The sequence below is a fragment of the Pogonomyrmex barbatus genome, unplaced genomic scaffold, assembly GCF_055798465.1.
Source record: "Pogonomyrmex barbatus isolate J1 unplaced genomic scaffold, ASM5579846v1 scaffold1, whole genome shotgun sequence".
In the NCBI taxonomy this organism is placed as follows: Eukaryota; Metazoa; Arthropoda; class Insecta; order Hymenoptera; family Formicidae; genus Pogonomyrmex; species Pogonomyrmex barbatus.
In genome coordinates, this window is record NW_028297098.1 from 19,622,064 (window position 1) to 19,636,027 (window position 13,964).

At 26.6% G+C, this 13,964-nt stretch overlaps 2 protein-coding genes across 2 annotated transcripts; one reads left to right on the forward strand and one right to left on the reverse strand.

Annotated features, from left to right (window-relative positions):
* Positions 1–207: 207 nt before the first annotated feature.
* Positions 208–2,560, forward strand: LOC148938209 (uncharacterized protein C16orf52 homolog A-like). Its single transcript, XM_089074106.1, has 3 exons — positions 208–708; positions 883–1,095; positions 1,336–2,560. Exons 1-3 carry the CDS (start codon positions 606–608, stop codon positions 1,521–1,523), a joined length of 504 nt encoding a protein of 167 aa, XP_088930232.1. The 5' UTR covers positions 208–605; the 3' UTR covers positions 1,524–2,560.
* Positions 2,561–3,149: 589 nt separating this feature from the next.
* Usp10 (ubiquitin specific protease 10) lies at positions 3,150–13,453 on the reverse strand. The gene is made up of 9 exons (XM_011635837.3): positions 13,094–13,453; positions 8,474–8,681; positions 6,792–8,156; positions 6,477–6,675; positions 5,496–5,745; positions 5,236–5,322; positions 4,854–5,018; positions 4,531–4,771; positions 3,150–4,023 (listed from the first exon to the last, which is right to left on the reverse strand). The coding sequence occupies exons 1-9, from the start codon at positions 13,109–13,111 to the stop codon at positions 3,737–3,739; spliced, it is 2,820 nt and encodes a 939-aa protein (XP_011634139.2). The 5' UTR covers positions 13,112–13,453; the 3' UTR covers positions 3,150–3,736.
* Positions 13,454–13,964: the final 511 nt, after the last annotated feature.

The window sequence follows — 13,964 nt, forward strand, 5'->3', positions numbered from 1 at the left end:
TCTATCAGTTATAAACGTTATTTTATATAAAAAATATATTTTTATTTTAATGTGTTGCAAAAATCTATCATCTTTTTATAACATTTTCTTATTTGTTAATTATATATCGTTAATATATTTAATAAGCTTCAACCTCATACAGCACAAATCTCCAACGGATGTTTTAAAGACGTTCAGAGAATGTTTCCGAGACATTTCTCGGAATAAAGTGTGCTAAATGAGATATCATTTATCACGTAAATAAGATTTAACGAAAGAGGATATACACAAAATTGAATTCAAAAGCACTATCGATCTTTAAACGAGATGAAAAATCGAATCTTCGATTTTTCGATTAATCGAACGTTACTCGTCCTGCTTCAGCGTGATCGTCACGATCAGTAAACGCGCTGAATCTTTGACTTGTTTACATTCGATTTATGCGTGTTTATTATAAACAATGGCATTTGCGCATCCCGGCCCGCGATCGCCGGTATATAATCGCCTCGAGAATTAACAGTGAAGTGTCACGACGCGTAAATATGGTGGCAGGTAGCCGTGCTCCGAACAACGTGCCAACTCTTCATCATCTCAATCCCGCTTGTCGACTATCTTGAACGCGAAGGATGGACAAGTTGACTATCATCTCAGTAATACTCTTTCTGCTCGCGGACATCTCTGCCATAATCAGTATCGCCATGCCGGACTGGATCATTACCGATGTCGGCGGTAATAGCGAGAGAGATGCAACTTTCTTTCTTCTTACTTCTCTCACTTATTCTGAATTTCTCGCGCATTATTTCTTTGAAATCTTGGTTGATTTAAATGTCGCAAATCAATGTAAACTCGCACAGTGTTTGGAGAGATTCTAACTCTGTGTTTCTTTTTTTTTTCTCCTAACAGGTGACACGAGATTAGGTCTTATGTGGTCATGCATGACCTTGTACAACAGACCGCAGGTGTGTTACAAGTCGGACCTTCATTCGGAATGGATGATGGCACTAGTCTGCATATTTATAGGTTGCATTTTAATTACGGCGACCATAATATTAATGGTGATTTCACACTGGGACCGTACAGTCATTCCCTTTGCACGCTGGGTAGGATTCGCCGCCAGTATGTATCATAAGAACATATGATATTTAATCTAATAAAACGTTATAATAAAATAATTAATATGCAATATGCATTGTACAATGTTTCTATCATTCGAGAAGTTGCAAAACATCATCACTTCATAATACATTCATATTACATTTGATAATTTTTAATAATAAATATTAAGTGCGAAAAAATTTACAATCGTTATATTATGATGTACATTAATGATATATTATTGATATAATTAAATTGCAGTGGTGCTATTTTGTAATGCAGCAGTTATATTTCCAATGGGATTCTACATTGACGAGATTGGTGGGCAACCATACCAATTGCCCAATTCGCATCAAGTTGGGATAGCTTATATTTTGTTTGTCTTAGCTTTATGGATCACAGTAATCTCTGAACTTTTCGCAGGCAAAGTCTGTCTACCACATTTTTAGCATTGTTCCGTAGCGCAAGTATTTGTTAATTATATTCTGTTAACGTTTACGCTTATATTATTTAGTATCGTTTACATTAATGATATATAAAATTATTTTTATTTTATGATAATTTTACAAAGCTTTAAAAAAGGGTTGTATCAAGTTTTGCTATATATCTTAAGATTGAAATATAATAAGGATCTATTAATTTCTATTATTTAATAAATCTAGAAAATATATTGTACAGTTCTAAAAATTTATTAAATTATTATAAAGTCATATTAATATCTGCTCTTAAGTATGTATTGGCTATATAATTTTCGCAAAGTTTTATATATATATGAAAATTGAATATTATATATATATATATATATATATATATATATATATATATAATATTCAATTTTTTAGCATGTTTGGATTTCTTAAAATTAATAATAGTTTTAAATGTGTAAACTTAAAGTAATTAAATATTTTTGATAATTATTAATAAGATTTCAAGCTATTTATGCATATTCTCAATTTTGAAGTTAAAGGTTTTAAACATAACTATAGTCATATAATCTTCAATAAATCATAAATTTAAACAAGATGTCATAAAAAATATGATAGTTATATTCATATTTGATATGCAAATATGATAGTTACTATTCATATTTGATATGCAAATTTTGTCATTTTTTGGAACTGAATTAATTTTGAATTGTTATAATTAATATTTTTATAAGGAAAAAGCATTTTTTTTTTAAATTGCTTTTAGAATCTTTAACAAGCGATATACAAATACAACATACAATATTTAGCCAATACAACTTAAGGATATGTGAAGTTTATGAGTAATGTATATAACACAGTAAAATTTCAAACGGTAACTCAAGGGAAAACAAATAGAACTTCATACATTTATGTATATATATATAGATATATTTCTTAGTCTTGATTAAACTTTGTATAACATATGTACAGTTTAATTTTTGTTATAAATTTCAAATTTTTATTTACAAAACCAAAAATAAATGGGAGGTATTATGTTTAATGTATAGTTAAATCCAAAACTTAGGATATTCACTTATCTATATTATAAACATATATCCTAAGTATAATAGATAAATATGTGTGTATATATATATATATATTGTACGAGTTTTGTAAGAGAACTAAAATATATGATTTTACTGATTTTTCAAAATGTTATTTAATAATAAAACTTGTGCTGCAAATAAATAATAATTTATTTGCATATGAGGAAAACAATTCATCGGATATATTATAAAGTAATGAAATATTGTAATACAATTTAACATAATAATCAGTAAAGAAATCTTGATGAATACTTCAATTTTAAAAACTAATATCTGACAATATTGTATATATATCTAAGTAATATTAAATATAAAATAATAATTATACATATAATCTTCCTGATAAGTCTTTATCTCAGTTCTTTATCTTGCCAGTTCTTTATCTCAATTATTAAAATGAATTTAATATGTTTAATGAAGAAGAAATCTATATAGATTTGGTCAAATAGAATGCATGCATATGAGTTTTACTAAATGACTTGAAAACATTATTAAATATAAAAATGACATTAAAGAACAAATGGCAAGTTGAAATTGATTTTCACTGTTGATGTTCACAGGAAGATTATATAGAAAAATAATCTACATATAATAATTACTTTTATATTTTATACATATCTTGTCACAAACTTGAAAACTTTTTACATTTGCTTTCCTCTTTGAAATTGAAAAATTAGTAACATTTGCATTAACTTTACTTGCAAAAAAAAATTATGTACACACACATACACACACAACACACACAACATACACAAGACGCATTCTATCTTACAAACTGTACGTATAAAGCATCAAATATATATATATATGTATATAACATTTTTTAGATTCACTAGAAAATGTGAATCTAAATCGGAACACTTGAGCCTTAATATTGCCTACATTTACTTTAGGATTTTGAGGGAAAACTATGTATACAATGTGTAATAACAATTTTAATAGAAATATTTCATGGAAGTATATAGAGCAGATTTCATGTATATTATTTCTACTTTCAACACTATTGTAGATAATATAAAAGCTCTCTTTATTTAAATTTCTATTTAGATATAAATATTAACAAGAATTTTGAAATAGTAAAAAGAATTTTTTTTGTTCCATTACAAATGGAATATATTTTTGTCTATATAAATTTTTATACAAATTTTTTTAATTTATTTTTACATTATTTGATTGGTTATTACCAATCGTGTCACATCTTCTATAATACAGTAAATAAGGTACTCTAGGCGATGTGGGCCTGAGTACACTGCTTTCTGGGACACTCTTCACAGTACTGTCATCGTACCTGACCCAGGATCCATATCCCACGTGGAAGGCATCGGTGAAGTAATGTCCTTTGGTAGCCTCTTTCCCATCGTGGTACGTCACCGCAAATAATTTATACTGCTTTTGTTTAGGACTCAATTTCTTCGCAGTATTCGGTGATAAAAATTCTGTAAAAATTAATTTTACAAACACATTTTTTTTATCTCATTAGACCATAAAAATTAAGATAGGGAAGATAGAAATTAAGATAAAGTAAAATTGAGCAAAAAAAATCGAAAATTATATTATTATAATATTTAGGTACATTTAGTATTGGAAAACAAATTATTTAAAGTGGAAAGTAGAAATATTTTATACAAGTTATTTCTGCTACTGTATTATAAATGGATGCTTTGAAATAATTGCTTAAAATTCTACCTAAAATATGTAATTTTACAAATTAGAAATAAAACTTTTTTAAATTATTTCAAATATTCTTTTTAAATTATGTTTTAAATAATGTTTTGTATGTATTGTACTATTATATACTATGTATATTATGTATTATACTGGACATTATATAATAAATATATTATCTATCATTATCAAAGAAAATAAAAATTTTCAAATATTATTTTATTTGAATAAAATTATTTAAATTATTTTTAATAGTTGTTTTTGATTTTGATACTTACTGCCATCAATTTTCAAGTCGACGGGGAATTCCATACTCTTCAATATCTTGGAACAGCCATTGCAATACTTGTCAAATTTGTATACGAACCATTTCAGATGTAATATGAGAATCACAGGTAATTCTTCTAATGTGACTTGTTTCCAAGCTTCTATCTGTTGTCTCGTCTTACTGCAGGTTAAACCTTCTACTTGATCCTTGCCAACGAGAAGCTCAAGAGCATGTTTCACAGATTCAGCTTTCTGCAACAAATTATATCATATTAGATATCTTATACATAATCATACTATAAATCAATTCATTCAAAACTTTTAAAATACTAACTTGAACATCAAGCTGTAGTGTGAAAAATGGTTGTACATTATCCGTTGGCTGTTCTCCTGCTCTTGATACTCTGGATCGTAACTGTCCACGGAAGATATCGGATAATGGTGTTCTTCCAAATTCTGTACATCGTGTAACGGCGCCTTTATTTTTTGGTCCCATTACCTATATTAAGATAGAAATAATGTAATGAATAAATAAAGAAATATAAAAGAATGTAATGAACATAAATCTGATTCAAAAATATAATAAAAACATAATACTCTTGATAAAAAATTTCGAAAATGTTTTGTGATAAAAATCTACAAGAACTACTAACATTCTAAAATAATAGATATTGATAAGAAAATTTTTTAAACATTTTTTTTAGTAAATATCTTACCTGCCATTCCTCTTCATCCTGATCACAAGTGATACTATTTTTTGCGTCACTGGTTGTATTTTGATCGTTGTTAACTAATTTCATTAGCTAGAAAACGAAATAATTATCATAAATCTTTTTATGTTGTAAAAAATAAGAGGATTACTACATTATGTTCTCTTTAGTAACATCTTTCTTATAGAGAGATATATATCTCTGAGAATGAGATATATGAGAAAAAACTTTAAGAATATATAATATATACACACATACACACATACCTCTAACATTTCATCATTAAGTCCATTTAAAAGACAGGATAAGAATTCTTCTGCATCTTCCTGTCGTCCTTCTACAGAAAAACCACCAGCAGCCGAAGCATGTTTTAACATAGTATATACATATGACGGTTCAAATGCAACGCCGCTATATATGTCCATAACAGTGTCTTCTCCTCGTTTATGAACTCTATCTTTCCTGGGCATACGGGCGGCCTCTGTCAAGGGTGTAAATTCACGAACAAACTTGCACCTTTTAGCGAGAAAAAATAATTTTATGATACAATTTATAAACAAATAAATATATGTAGAGAGATATATGCAGTATATTCAATAGAAAATAAGACTGATTTAGACTTTACATGATCGAATAAGATTTTTAGTAGATTAATATAATTTTTAAATTTATTGAATAAATTCTAGAGAATATTTGACCTTTGTGGATAACTATGTTATTTACCTATGATTTTTGAAATGTAATAGATATATTTTTTTCAAAATAGCTATATTTTTTCCCTCATTAATTCGATTATATAAATAAAAGTAGTTAAAAATTTTTTTATTGCGAAAAATATTACTTCACCTATGCTTCAAATTTGGATCACTTTAGTATCAAAGACAGGTCTGAACCAACTGACTAGTAAAGATATGTTATAATATTTATCACAATAATTGGATAGGTAAACGAGAAAGAACGTCTCTATCGGCTAATATATACTTATAATAAACAAATATAACAAATATAAATATGTAAACCAGTATGCTTCATAGAAAATAGATAACTCAGGCATTATATGATCAGACAGAATTTTTAGCACCTATTTTAATTTTTTTAATTATTAAATTTATTAAAAATAAATTATTAAAAATAAATAAAAAAAACATCTAGCCTTCATTAATGTATTAGTTTTAACTATATTATTTTTATAACATCTATAGAAAAGCGTTTTCTTAAGTAATTTGAATATTATTATAATTATTTACATGTTATCAATCAATGGCGTAGGAGAACTTTTGCCTCGATTTTTAGGAAGTGGCAAAGCATCGAGGAGATTATAGAATGGTGGACAAGCAAGTAAAGCTTGTAAAATACTATTGATATAACAATAATTGCTGCGATTTGTCAATCCTCTTGGTAATAAGCTTACTGTTTGCTTATCCATTTGATACTTCGTCAAAAATTCTAAAAAAGAATATTAAAAAAAAATTTGTTAATTAATGGATATTGATATCAAGACTTTATCATTTAAAAATTTATGAATATATTGAATATAAACTAGAATCGTCGTTTTTACTTACCACCTATCCTATATGTATTGGGATCATAACAATTCTGTAATATGCCATTCAAAGATTTGAAAACATCTACTGTATTTAGTGCGCCAGATGAATCGTTCTGATTTTCTGGCGTGCAAATAGGACTATTTGATTCTTTTTGTATTGGCATTTTTGGTGATTCTACATGTGCTGTGGATTTGCATGATGAATATGGCTGTGATTCAGTACTATCTTTCCTCAGAAGACTAGCATAGGACCTGGTAAATGTAGTCGTAGGTGGTGTTCTAGATACAGGTGATGATGATAAGGGAGTATTTGGTATGGTTGACGAGTCATTTGGCATGGCTGAAAAGTTGTTTGGCGTTTTAGTGATAATCTTGTCTTGGATATCCTTTGGGGCAGAACTTTCTTGAATCTGCGCTTCTTTCTTCTCTGTTTTGACCGAGATGGATTGAGGCGAAATTTTCGTAGTGATACTAGATACAGTTTCATTTTTAAATTTCTTATTTTCCTCACTATTTTGGTTTGTCTTGACATCATTGTTAGTATTTACACGTGGCACATCAACTTTCTCCATACCATTACATTTCTCATTTACAACGCTTACAATAGTCTGTTGAACTTTTGCATCAATTTTTTCACTGCTAGTTATATTCTTTTTATTGGCAGTGTTTTCATCTACATTTTTCAAAGAAGACTCTGATGTGGAATTATTTACAGTAGTAGTATTAATGACATTACTTTGTAAAGTATCTTTATCTTCCTTTACTTGATGCGTTGATTTATCAGAAGCATACGTGCTTTGTGCACGCGCATCTTGGGACTCAATGATCGGTTGTTTCATCGGTTCTTGATTTGATTGTTGGGATAGCACAGGTTGCTGTGATTGTCGCATGCATCCATCTATCTGCGGCGGTTGATGATTCGGTTGAGGATAAATCGATTGCGAATCAGAAATTGACTGTGCATTTGGATGCGGATGAAGGTTCGTTGAATACATTGGCGATGTATAATAGATCTGTCCGCCACCTACTTGATGCTGTTGTGTAGAGACGGAATGATGCTCAGGATATATGTACATGATAGGTATCTGCTGATGATATTGTGCTTGATCGCCCATATATCCCGATTGTACTTCATTAACGGGATTAAGTGTTCGATTATAATTATCTCTCCTTATACCTCTGCCGCGACTATTACGACGTCCATTCTCTCTAACATAATTCATATCTTGAATCTCGGTGCCGAGATTGTATGCAGGATGAGTATAAGTAATTCCAGATATAAACGGCGGTATTTGGCCGTTCGCGGAAACATTGTATATTGGTTGCCAATCATTACACATTTGCGGTATCATTTGTTGCGGATAACTGGGTGCCGGCATAGCTACACATAAGAAGATAAAGATTTCAGCATTTTATAAAATTTTTTATTTAAAATGTGCAAACATTAAATTTTTATTTATATCATATTGACTAACTAATATTACGTTTGATTATTGTATTAATTTAATTTATATTTTTAAAATACAGTAGAGTATCATATTAACATTTTGACAAATAATTTTTCAAATTGTATATATAAAAATTACATATTATAAAAAATATATTATAACAACATATTATAAAAAATCATACAAAAATATAAGAAAAAATTTGTTTAATAAAATTTATAATAAACAGTAGAGTAAATAAAATATTTACCATTATACCACTGATGTTGCTGAAGGGTATTTCTCTCGGGTACTTCTGTCATTACGACAGAATTAACATTATTGTTATTACTTTCTACCTTCTTAGCGTCCCATGGTAGTTTCACGGTTTCAGTAATGTCAGATTTATTAATGAGGTTCATTAAATGACGTTTATCATTGTCAGTTAAACCATGAAAATCTAAAAACTGAAGAGTCATCTGAAAACGAAAAGATAAACATCCACGTATAGATGACAAATATTATTAAAAATTACAGTAAATTTTTATATAATGCGTATTCCTATAATACAGATTTTTAATAAAATATTTGCAGTACAGACCCCATTAAGCTGGAGTTCTACCGACACAAATCAAGTTCACAACCATCAAAAAATTTAATGTTAATTTTTTATATTTATGTGTTAATTTTTTGTTCTAGTCTGAATTTTGTTGCATAAACTATTTAGCAGGAAATCATATTCATCACTAACTTGTAATTGTGTTGGATCTTTCATAATAAAAAAATATAAGCGTGTCGTATTAAAGAACAAGAATAGAATTTGTTGTTAATTTGTTTTTCTAATTTGTTTCTCTAAGCGCAAAATATTTTTGAAACTCAACATTTTTTGCAAAATATCATTACAATTAAAGTATTGCACAGTCATTAAAGTATTGCACAGTATTGTTTAGAAACACTATAAGCCACAGCCAACAAATAAACACTTTCCTAAAACATATTTGCGTTAAAATGATTTAACAATAAATGCAATTTATAAAAATATAAATTACATAATAACATTGCTTGAACACAAAATGCCAAAAACGTGATTAGATCGTGACATCTCACGGCAGACTAAATTGTTCTGATTTAAGATAAAATAATTTGTCGCTTGGATGAATTTAATACTAAATTATTTTACTTAACTATTTTACGGATTATAAATTTTCAAAATATGACAAATTTTAATTTTGTTGCTTGTTTTAAAAGATCGAACAATTTTTGACTGTTTAGATGAACAATAAATTCGGATTCGAAAATTTTTAATGGTAAAGATAATTAATTGCATTTATCTTAGAAAAGCAATTTCATTAAAATTTAATTCATAATGTGATACCAACAATAATTCAATATAAAAATAATAACATTTTATTAATCAAACTTAAAAAAAATTTATGCTTTGTTTTAAAATAAAATAAAAGTTATTTTGTATAATGAAAATTCATTGGAATTTATCCTGAGTTATATGCTAAGTGTGTATTATATAGTATAACATAATCTTTGAAATAATTAAAAATCAATTTTTAAATTGTTAATTGTCAATGTTTTTAAATAATTTTTATTTTTAATTAATTAAGGGCAATCCTTTAAAAATATTTTGAAATATTTTAAAAATATTTATTTGTAAAAAAAATGTTACAAATATTAAGAACTTTGGTAATTAAAAAATGCGGTTAAATTTTGTATTTTTCTCTAATTTTCTCATAAAATTTATACCTACGTTATACAATACATTTCATTAGTAAAGGAAATATTTCAAAAGAATTCAGCATACCTGCCTAAATTGACAGTTTTCAAAATCTTTTGTACTTACTATCATTAATCAAAACTGTTTTCCTAAAAGAGAAAGTAAGAAATTCTCTTTGGATACGATTTAATGTGGCTATTACTAAAGAATTTGTTAGAGAAGACAAAGAATGTTATAAATAACCAGATAGTTAGTTGCAGACATAAGTGCAATATAATTAAATATTAATGATATAGAACTTTTCATAGAAATTTTTTTCTTTTAATTAAAATTTTTCGGTATTGTATTTCAATATCTTAAAAAAATTTAAATATTATTTCTAATAAAAGTTTAAATTTCTTCTTAATTCTATTATTATATGCAAGATTAAATCAAGCAATAAATAAGATGCATTCTGCATGAAATTATATTCAAAGATTCTATTTATCTTTTTCTCTTTCTTTTTTCACAGATAATAAATATCTTGCAATTAGGACTTCTCGATGATATATTTTATGATCCTTGACAATTTTGTGCTCAATAAATACATGTTGTTACGATAAAAATCTATTGTAAAATTTTAAAAGCAATCTTTTTAAACATTTTTCTATAGTTTTATTACAACTTCTCAAGAACAAATAGATATTGAGATATTTCCTTTTTTAAATTTTTAGTAATTAAAATATTCAAATTTAATTATTAAAAATAGCTCCCTATTTAAAAAAAACTGTAAAAAAGACAAAAATTTACGAATTTCTTGCAATTAATTTTTTAATCAATAAAAATTTTTTTAAAATAAAGAAAAAAAATTCCATTTCGACACATCTTAAAAGTTTACACTTAGACCATCAAATCGTAAAAATAAAATCGCAAAAATAAAAGAAATCTTTCCTTTACCAGTTTTTATTTTTAAAAACATAAAATTGTTTCTGTAATGTTTGATATCAATGTTTGATATTGATTTTCTTTCTAAATATATTAAAAAGTTAAAAAATAAATACATTTATATTTCTTGAATAATCTACGAAAAGATTTTCATATTTTCTCACGTTTTAAAAACTCTCACATCCCTCTAAATCTTGATTAATATTAATTTTTTTATTCTTATACTGTATTTTTATTTCGACAAATATGTAAAATAAAAATTCGTTTTACCGTTTTAATATTGTTTTCCTGTTACAATATAAAAAATATACCTATTATAATAATTATTAATAAAAAATATAATTTAAAATAAAAAATACATAAAGAGCTTGCAAAATAAACAAATATTGACTTTTTCATTAAACGAAATTTTAATAATTTTGTACATTTTATTATAATGTTTATAATTTTATTATTATTTCGTCTTATAGATAGTTTTATAAAGCTACACAGAAAAAAATTAATATTAAATCTAATACATTTTAATTGCATTAAAATTTCCATTTTAACGCACAATCTTTTTTTCATATATATAAGTAACAACATATAATCTTACAAAAACTGAATAATCTTATTAAAATTTTAATAATTTTTTTAATACTATAATAATTACATAAAGAACATATTATAATAACTTTTTAAATAATATTTTTTTATTTTTAATAAAATCATATAAAATCATATAAAAAATAAAAATATATTTGCTCTATCTTCATGCATATAATTTTCATATTTATTTAAATAAAAAGATTATTTTAATATAAAATATTTATCTCAATTTTAATATTATTATATTTATATTAGTATTTTTTAAATACATCAAATTCATTACAAAAACTTTTAATAATTTAATTTAATATAGACAGTTATATCTAAAAATAAAATCGAGTAAAAAATAAATAATCTAAAATTGCGATACTAGAAGATTATAATTCTCTTTAAAGATAGTGTTTTACTTTCCAACAAATATTCTTTTTTCTCACTTCAAGAAAATTATTATTATGAGAATATCTTTTTAGTAAATTTATTAGATTATAAAATTTCTTCATATATAATTTTTTTAAATTAATATTTTTTTTCTCATATTAAAGATACAATTTTGAAATTTTCTAACATTTTATTAATTACTCTCTTTATTCTGGAACATTAAAATCAGAAAATTTAAAAATCTTCTTTTTGATAAAATATATATTTAAAAAATAGAAACAATTAAAAACAATGCCTGATATTTTTAGTTAACGCTATATAATTTTATTTCAATATTTATTTGTCAAAGACATTCTCAAAACAAGAAGTCTTTTTTTCTGTATAGAAATGTAATATTTTGCTAAATTGATATAAAAGTATTAATATAATAAACATGCAAGAAATTTATAAACATGCAAGAAATGTATTCTCAAAAATATCATTCCAGATAGAAATCAGACTTTTCTATTGTTCGAAAAGAATATCTTACCTATTCAACCATTAAGATTTGTATTTTTATATTTCTCGCAACAAATAATACACAACAAATAAAACACAATAAAATCATTTTTTTGTAAAATAACTCTTTAATAAATAGCAACGGATAAGTTTATTTAAAAATATGTTACATTCACTTTGCACACAACACAGTTTTGCAGTTATGTATAATTTCTTTCTAAATACTTTTCAAAATGGATAAATTAAAAGAACATTATTTTTTCTAATGCTGAAAACATATTTAACAAACGCGATATGTGTTATAAAATACAAACGAGAATGTAATCAGACAAATTATTCCAAATGCAGCCATCTTATGAAACATTATAGAAGCAAGTCACAAATCAAATAACAATTACATAAAATTATTTAGAATTATTTTATTAATTTTACTCACTTAACTAACTGTCGGAACGAATTAACTAAACACTAATTGGAGAATTATTTACAAATTAAACGTTTTTGAGAAATCGAATTCTATAAAGTCGTTTTTAATTGGCACACATGGAATATTCAGAACGAAATTCCTCAAAATCCAATGTTGCCTGAATATTAGGCGAGTCTGCATATCGATTATCTCAAAAAAATAAGTTGAAAAACGACGAAATATTAATGAGAAACGTTCGCCGAATTCGACCCGGGCGACGCGGTAACCTAACCTCAACGGCATGCTCGGGCGCGCGAAAAGCATGCACTTTCGCGTTCTGTCGCATATCCGGATTAGCCATAGTGTCTTACCTCGTTTCGAGTATCCATCCTCTTGTCCACAATCTGTACAAAACATTAAAAATAGCACGAGTCGTGGGGTTTGGAGCTCCTGGTGATGGTGCTCGGCGATGATCACAGGTTCTTCGACGCCACGCGATATTTCTACTGTTCCGTAATGGCGACGTAACGCTATTTCGCACGATCGCGTAGCACAACGACTATACGAAAATAATGAAATTGCTGTCGATCGTACTTCGTCTCGCGGACACTTAAAATAAAATAAAAAAAAACACTTCGAGCGGATTACGAGACGCGCGTGTTCATTCCCCGGCGGTCACATGCAGTGTGAAACAGCGAACAAGAACGTTACCGTACGAGTGGTGGCACTGCGACGACCGACAAGCTTTTAAAGGCTCGTTTACAGAGGGAATTCGATAGCGTTGCCAAAATTCGACTTCTGATGATTGGTGGAACAACGGACACTTTTTCTCCCTCTCAAAAATCTAGTGACGTGATGTTCCTAGTCAATAGACATTCAACTTCGAAAAGTAGGCTTGTCTTGTGAATGATTGGCTACTACTTCACTCCCACTACTTTTTATTGAAAACGAAATTTCTATTATATGAAAAAAATGTTTCTTCTTTCAACCAAAATTTTCAACGTCGACAAAATATTATTAACAATGGATAATATTATATATGTTTGCGTGGTTGCGTGGTTGTAAAAAATTTTGAACAAATTGCGTGATCAAAGGACCTAGTAATTGAAGAATATTGATGAGATTGATATAAATTTTTGATCGTTTATATAAATATTTTTATAATGCATTAAGAAGTTTGTTCACTTTGAAAATTTCAAAAAATTGATTTTTATTTTTTACATTTTCTTAAAATTGGAAATT

What these genes read in the sequence shown, in the direction of transcription:
- LOC148938209 (XM_089074106.1), top strand. Translation starts at nt 606, where the DNA reads ATGGACAAGTTGACTATCATCTCAGTAATACTCTTTCTGCTCGCGGAC. An exon ending in GATCATTACCGATGTCGGCG is followed by an intron (nt 709 to 882) that starts GTAATAGCGAGA and finishes TTCTCCTAACAG; the next exon opens with GTGACACGAGATTAGGTCTT. An exon ending in CTGGGTAGGATTCGCCGCCA is followed by an intron (nt 1,096 to 1,335) that starts GTATGTATCATA and finishes ATTAAATTGCAG; the next exon opens with TGGTGCTATTTTGTAATGCA.
- Usp10 (XM_011635837.3), bottom strand. An exon ending in CAATACATATAGGATAGGTG is followed by an intron (nt 6,676 to 6,791) that starts GTAAGTAAAAAC and finishes ATTCTTTTTTAG; the next exon opens with AATTTTTGACGAAGTATCAA. An exon ending in AGGATGAAGAGGAATGGCAG is followed by an intron (nt 5,019 to 5,235) that starts GTAAGATATTTA and finishes ATCTTAATATAG; the next exon opens with GTAATGGGACCAAAAAATAA.